At 53.5% G+C, this 7,595-nt stretch overlaps 1 protein-coding gene across 1 annotated transcript in view; it reads right to left on the bottom strand.

The window, feature by feature from the left end:
• Positions 1-5,357: 5,357 nt before the first annotated feature.
• EDN3 (endothelin 3) overlaps positions 5,358-7,595 on the bottom strand; it is a 19,153-nt gene continuing 16,915 nt past the window's right edge. The window contains exon 4 of the mRNA XM_021677792.2: positions 5,358-6,784. Coding sequence (XP_021533467.1) covers positions 6,703-6,784 — 82 coding nt within the window. The 3' untranslated portion in view covers positions 5,358-6,702. The remainder of the gene's footprint in view (positions 6,785-7,595) is intronic.

The raw sequence follows: 7,595 nt of genomic DNA, 5'->3' as shown, positions 1-7,595 counted from the left end.
CACGCCAACACAAAGACATTTCCAGATGGACGGGGACACAGAAAAGTCACGACTCACGAGCCGGCTGTTCGGGGCCTGGCCTGGGGCAGGCCGCCCGGGGAATCCAGCCCACTGCCGGTCTCTGCCCCCGGAGCTCTCCTGGGTCGTGGTCGCTCCCTCCCACGGGCGCCTGGCTGGATGCTGTCCCCTCGGCGGCCGGCGGCCCCCGAGGCCGAACCTGCACAGGCCCGGTCTGCAGATCGCCGCTCTCCGGGCCCCGTACTGACCCGCGAGTTGGCTCCTTCAGCACGTACCCCACGAACCCCACTGTGCGCGGGCCAGACCCAGCACACGGCGCCCCAGAAATGTCCCCTTCCCGCCGGGCGGATGGGCAGCTCCCCTCTTTTCTGGGACTCGTGGGCTAAGGGTGTGTCTAAAACCCAAACAGGTGTTTGTCCCCCGGACGCTCCGCCGATGCAGACGGGGAGCGCGTGGCCCGCCCGTTTCAGGTGGGCAGAGATGATGGGGGAGGGGAGCTGAGCTGCCTTTGGCTCCTTGTGTCGTGACCCTGGTCCTAAGTCCTCCTTGCTCTCCCTTCCCGCCCACATCTGCTCTCCCCGCGCCGGGCCTGACCCACCTACAGCCACAGCTCCTCGGCCTTCCCTGGGCGCCCCCGCCTCCACCCCTGGGCTTCTCCAAGACTCTGCTCAGCTGGGGCGCCCTTCCCCGCGGCTTGGGGTGGCTCACTCTCACTCACCTCCTCCGGGAAGTCCTCCTTGCACCCCCAGCCTGGACCAACAGCCCTCCGCTTCGGGCTGCCTCACAACCATCAGCCGGGTGCCTTCTGTTGCAGGGCAGGCCCCGACCCCTCTGCCTCTTCCATTTATCACCTCACCTGTTGCCAGGCACTCAGTACATCATTCTGGAAGGCCGGAAGGATTAATGACGCACACCTGGAGGAAGCCTGGTTGCATTCATTCCTCCTGGCCCCTGGCGGTGACTAATTCTTAAATTTCCCCGCGCTAAATACCACTCAGATCTCAACAGTGCTGAGCACTCCTGCCAGCAGAGAAAAAGGAAATCACATAGCCGATGACTGAAGGACCCAAGTGGGTTTATAATGGCCTGAATAACAGGTAACTGATTTGCTCGAGCTTTGAGATACTTAAGAATTCCTATAAAAGAATTTGGGGATTTAGAGACTATATATCTTCTGGGGCAGAGGGGAATCAACTATCCTGACAATTTCTAGAAATCAAATTCTATTACTTTGAGGAACAGTCTAAATTCAAAGATGTGCTTCCATGAGGAACTTTGAGTAAAAATAGGAGCTAGTGACTAGTTCGGGGCAAACTTGGAAGACCTGGAGACTGTGCCTCATGCCTGGTGTGAGTTTAGGATTAAAAAATTTTTTTACATAGATTGCTCCTTTCAGTTGTACCTCCAGATAAAGCAATGAGGTAGGCAGGCCGGTATTATCACACCCATTTTATAAACGAGGAAACTGAGGCCTGGCTTATGCACTAGGCTTAAAGCTAGGCCCCTTGGTGATTAGGTGGGATCACTAGCCCTCCCACTGGGCTTCAGGGCCCACAACCTGGGGCAGGGAAGCCCACGTCGGGCGGGTGCTCTGCTGTCTCCATCCCGAAATTCTTACACGTTTGAACCAAGAGACCGGCATTTGCTTTCCGCCCTGGGCCCCAGTGGTGGGCTCGCCACTCCGTGGACGCCCCTTCCCTTCCTCCACCCCCAGCCTCCACGGCTCCCAACTGCTGGAGCTCCTCTCTTCCCTCCACCGCCCTGGGATGCAGCATCTCCCTGGGCTTGCGCACTGCGGGTCCGGCTAGGGCCTCCCCTGGACCCTAGCAGCCACTCCTACGCGGCCTCACATCCTGTAGGAAAAAATTCGTACCAGTGCTCATCAAAGTCACAATTCTCTAAAATGAGTTTCCTTAAAATGAGAGGCTCATGGGTTTTCTCGGATTGGATGAGATCAAACCCACTCAGAATCCTGGGTTTCCGTTTGCTCTTTAGCTGAGCCTCCGTCCACTTCCTTACCCCGGGGCAGTCTCCAATCCTTGATGCAAAAGAAAGCAAGAAAAAGGAGGTGGGAGGGAGGAGGGGAGGGGGAAGAAAATGAAGAAACCCAAGTCTGTTCTGACACTTCCAACCCCAGAGACGCCCTCGTTGTCCTGAAGGCTTAAAACCATTGCAGCGGATGGAGGAGATCAAATAAAATGCGGTCACCGGTGGCTGCTAATTCTCGAGAACTGTAAGCAGCAAAGCAAAATAAAATGACCGTCTAAAGGGCTGATAAGGTCAACCGCGGGTTGCTGGCCGTGATTGCCCTGTCCCCGGACTCCTGTCCCAGCACTGCCGTGGCCTGCAGGCCACGGGAGCAAGCTCGGTGGCGCTACCAAGGTGAATGGGACAGTGCCAGGGGAAGGAGCCAAATCTCTCCCCAAATTTCTCTCTTCCGGACTGCCTTGAGTTGTTTATCTTCCTCGGATGGTCCCCAAATCCCGCTCCTTCCTTAAAATTCAAGCAGCCCCATGCTCGCCTCCCTCCATAATTGACTTTGGATGGACTCTACTTCCTGGACTCTAACCCCCTCCACGCTCTCCAGAGGTCCATGAAAAGTTGATGTGTAGCCATGCATATAACAACAGCAAGACAAACCCACAAATCAGAGCAAACTTCTAGATTTTTTTATTATGCATTTGACAGTTAGTATTTTCTGAGTGTTAGCACAATGAGTGAATTTCTCTCCAAGATACCTTCTTGCCACAGAGCCAAACAGTGCATATGCGTTTTAAAAATGTGATTAAAGCTCTAAGGAATAGGAGTTTGGATTCAGAACACAATTTAAAATCTATATATATATACAGTGGCTTTACTTTTAACAGATCCACACAAAGGAATTGAAGTAAAGAACAGTCTCACAATAAATAATCGCTTCTCTAAACTATACACAGTCGTAGCAAACCAGTCCCTTCTGTTTCCTCATGATAGATACTGACTTTTATACCTATAATAACTTATGAAACACTCATGGAGAACTTAACATTTGGTCAAGGCCAACGCTCTGTCACCCACCACCTTAAATTTCTCTACATGGCGACCTGGGCTTGCGCTGAACTCGGGTTCTCATCTCTCTGCCCGGCTGGGGGCCGGGGGCGGAGGGGGGAAGGGGTGGGGGGAGGGGGCCCGTCCCCATCGGTGGGTGACGTCGCCGCCGTATCACTTTGTCAGCTACACACGGTAATCTTGGGCCGGCCGTAAAAGCACAGCTGAAACAGATCGTGAACTGCTGGGCATTACAACCCCCAGTGATTGCCAATTATATAGATAAATAGGAATTTACATAATTTACAAAGAGTTTTGCATTTGTGGCTTATTTTGACGCCATTCCCCAAAGATCCACATTTATTCAAGAAAGCAAATATTCGCCCCAATAGCCCAGAGCTGCAGCTGGCCACCTTTGCGGTTCTCTCTGGGAATAAGGCCCGCGGCGGCCTGGCCGGACTATCCGCAAAGGGCACAGAAAGCCAGGCCCTGATGGAGAACAGACTCTCAGCCGCCTGCCCTGGGTTCAAAGCCCCCAGATACTCATTTACTCCTTTCCTGGTCACAAACATCACAAACAGCAGCCTTTTTTCTCTTTTTCTCTCTTTTTTAAGATACGTTGTTTTGGTGGGTACCACGCACAGCTGAAAATTTCTGTCTACATCCGGATAAGCTTCAAAGTCCTCAACTCCCATACAGCTACGACCCGCATCCAAAATTGACACCTGGCGCCCTCCTAGCTCCCTCACGTGCCTGCTCCGTGTCGGGACAGGAATGTCACATGCTGCCAACACCTGCGGCATCCGGTACAAGGGGACACGCGTTCACCTCTGCAGAGTCAGCTTGGAGCCCACGTGTTCTCCAGGAGAAGGCGAAAGCCAGCAAGTGGCTTTCCGACGTGCCCTACCGCTCCAAAAACGGTTTCCTGCACGAAACCCGAGCCGTGGGCGTCAGGCTCTGGGGCACATCTGGGATCATTTTACCCATTCGAGAAAGCGGGTCCTTTGGACAGGGGCATTCTTGGGGTAGGGGTGTATTGTTAAGTGAGGACCCTCTGGGTGGGTTTTTCTCCCCCCAGGCAAAACTCATTCCTTGTCCTCTGAGAGGTGGGAATGTGAAGCAGGAAGGAGCAGGGACTGAGGGTCCCTGAAGCGGGGTGCCACAGGCCTGCTTTGGCAGGGTCTCCTGACACCGCAGAGCCTCAGGCAAAATGCGGGAGGGGGGTGCGCAGGGGGCTGCTGGGCAAGCATTTGATGCCAGAGACCTAAGGCCTGCTTGCCTGTCTGTCCTTGACTTCAGCCTACCTTGGAGAGAGGGGTGACAGAGAGAAGAGGTATGTGATGCAGCGGAGTTCTTACTGCCTGAAAAAGGTGACTTCTGCCCACTCCCTCTCTAGCCCCGTTCCCTGCTTTGAACTGAACCTTCTTGCCCTGTGCATCCTGCCAATTTCAGAGCTTGCACCGGCCCGGGAAGGTGTGAATAAATCACACCAGCGGACGTGGCTGCTGGGAGCTGCCCCACAGCCTGGTCACATCTTCGATTATCACAAGCTCAGGACGGTGGCAAGCTTGCACTCTGAGTATGTGAATCTGGAAATTACTAACTTGAGTCTTGCAAGAAAGTAGGGACCGTGGCTTTTAAGAAAAGACTTTTCTTCCCGAGTAAAGCTTCCTACAGGAGCTTTACATGAACCGTAAAGGCCTGGAAGAACCACCTTTCCAGGCCCCAGGGGGACACCTGCGCTACCTTCCTCATCTTCTGGGCCTTCAACAGAACAGGAACAGCGGCAACAGCAAAACCAACCTCACACTTTTTTCGTGCAGGGCTCTCTTGCTTTCCTTGAACATGCCCAGCACATTCCTACCATAGGACCTTTGCACTTACTGTTCTCCCTGTCTGAAAGCTCTTCCCCTTCCTCATCCCCCTGGCTCACCCCTTGACTTCCTGCAGGTCTCTAAGCCAATGTCACCTGCTCGGGGAGACTACCCTGTCTCCACCCAATCCCAAACTGCAACCACCCCCAGCACTTCCCATCCCAACCCTGCCTTCCTATTCTCCTTCACGCATCTCACTATTATTTCATGTACAGTGGTCCCCTCTTATCCGGGGTTTAAGTTACCCACAGTCAGCCATGGCCTGAAGGCGCATGTCCCTGATTCTGACACAGTGTCAGAAGGTCCCTAGTAGCCTCGCACTGCATCCCAGGCCTGCGTATCCAGCTCACTCATCTCTTCACACAGCATCTTAACACGTCACCTCCTCACAAGGAGGGGGCGAGTACAGCCCAAGAGATTTTGAGAGAGACAGAGAGACCACATTCACGTAACTTTTATTACAGGAGATTGTTATGCTTCCTCTAGTCTATTATGGGTTATTGTTGTCACTCTCTTCTGTGCCTAATTTATAAATCAAACTTTCCCAGAGGTGTGTACCTGGAGGAAAAAACATAGTACACACAAGGCTTGGTGGTGTCCGTGGTTCCAGATGTCCAGTGAGGGCCTGGGAACGCACCCCCCCGGATAAAGGGGGAGACTGTGTCTGTTTGCTGCCTGCTTCCCCACGATTTAAGTTCCACAGAGACAGACCCTTTGCCTTGCTCCCTGCAGTACCCCACTTCTAGAACAGTGCCCAGCGCGTCACAGGTGCACGACGTATCTTTGCTGAATGAATGCATGAGTGGATGAATAAATGATGCAAAGGATGGATGGTTTTAATCACATCCCGCCCTCGCTGAGAGGAGTGTGGGTTTGGGGCGAGAAGAGAGAAAAAGGAAAAAAGACGGAAAAGGCAAGGCAGGGACCAGCTGGGGCCTGGCTCGCACTCTCCTGGGGCCTCTCTCTGCCGCCTCGCCCGCCCCCTCCTCTCCGTTTGTATTAGGGATGCTGATGGATCTCTCTGGATGCCTAGAAGCCACTGCCACCAATCTGGAAAGCCTCCTGTATACTGAGCATGGTTTAATCTTCCCTTGATCAGTGCCTGTAGGAACCCAAGCCACCCGCAGGCTATTATTATGGACATAAATTACCATCCCATTGCAGATGTGTAGGCGAGCCATTAATAACAATTTCTGATTGATAGAATGACAAATAAACCCAGTTTGGCTGCAGGAAACCCTCAGAATCTCTCATACAAAAAAGACAAGCAGGTTAAAAAAAAAAAGAAAACCAGTGGGGGGATATGGGGTTATGCTGTCAAGCCAAGCTGCTATAATTCACCTCTGTCCAGAATCAGCTACTGAAAAAATGATTTTTTTTTTTTGGTAATGACCATATGTTGCTTCCGGAAAAAGTGACACCTTGTCCCAGGTAGATGAGCCAGGGGTGTCAGGGTGGGGGGAGGGTCGTCTCCGAGCAGCAGTGGCCAGCTAGCTGTGTCTGGGCCCAGCGAAATCCAGAGCCAGCTGTCACTGCTCTGAAGCTCCAGGGGATGCAAGGGGTCAACTCCGATGACAGAGAGCGGCTGGCCGGGGGCAGGGCAAGAACAGTGACGGTCCCCAGCTTCCGCCTGCTCTGTCCCCAGAGACAATCTACCAAAGGCCCGGTCCCCTGTGGATGCAGCACTCCTTGCGTGCTGGGGCTCCCACCGGCTGTCCTCTCGACCACAAGCCACCCTCACATGCTCCATGTCCCCAAGGGTGTGACGCCTGAGAAAGCACTTTCACCTCCTTGGACGCAGGCCTCCGTTGGCACCGCTGGCTGGCTCTTCCTCTTTGTCGGGATTTTTTGCTGTCCTTGAATTCCTGTGGGGAGAGAGCTTATTTAATGACTCAACCTGCATTTCCCTGTGGCTGGTTTTTCAGGGTCAAATCAGGACTTTCTCTTCCTCACCAGTGGGCACATTAGTGCATTCCTCAGGGACCGCATCTTAGGCATGGTTTCCTAAGGTTGAGCACACGGTGGGTGGATTTCCACCAAAACACAATGTCGACTCGCTCCTCAGTTATTCATCGGATGTTACAAAACCAAGAAGAAAACGAGGTTAGCACTGGGGTTTCCGACAGAGAATCCTGGGTCCCCGAGCAGTAGGGCACCTGCCCACTGAGCGAATGCCAATGTGAACGGCCACCTGGGGTCAAACCTGGCGTCTGCTCATTTATTCAGGTCCACACAGACTCACAAACTGCTCTTTAGCAGCCAGAGTAGGCTACAGGGTCTCAAACTCAAGGGCCCCTGGGGTCCTCAAAGTAAGGTGATGGGTAATGCAGGTGAATGCATGCAGCATGGCTCCCCTGACGTGAGGGGCCCCCACGCGGTTCCAGCCTCTGCCCGCCAGGAGGGAATGTGGAGGCCCCGTGGGACCACATGGTCCCATTTGCTGTTTTTGAAGAAGCTAAAAATACACATTTGGCAGGGGTGGGTAATTCTTCAATTTTTAAATGTTGGCAACTTATGCAGATTTTGGCAAAGTGCTGGGCAGTCCAGAACTGTGTCTGGAGACCAGACACGGCCGCAGCCACGTTGCGGGTTCTGTTCCGAAAGGCAGCAAGGGGGCTGGATCCCCCCTCCTGGAGCCGAGGCGGCACACATGCTCCCCACAGCCAAGCCCTTCCC

The sequence above is a fragment of the Neomonachus schauinslandi genome, chromosome 10 (genome assembly GCF_002201575.2).
Source record: "Neomonachus schauinslandi chromosome 10, ASM220157v2, whole genome shotgun sequence".
Taxonomy (NCBI): Eukaryota; Metazoa; Chordata; class Mammalia; order Carnivora; family Phocidae; genus Neomonachus; species Neomonachus schauinslandi.
Note: the sequence above shows the minus strand (reverse complement) of the source record. Positions and strands in the feature narration are given on the sequence as shown.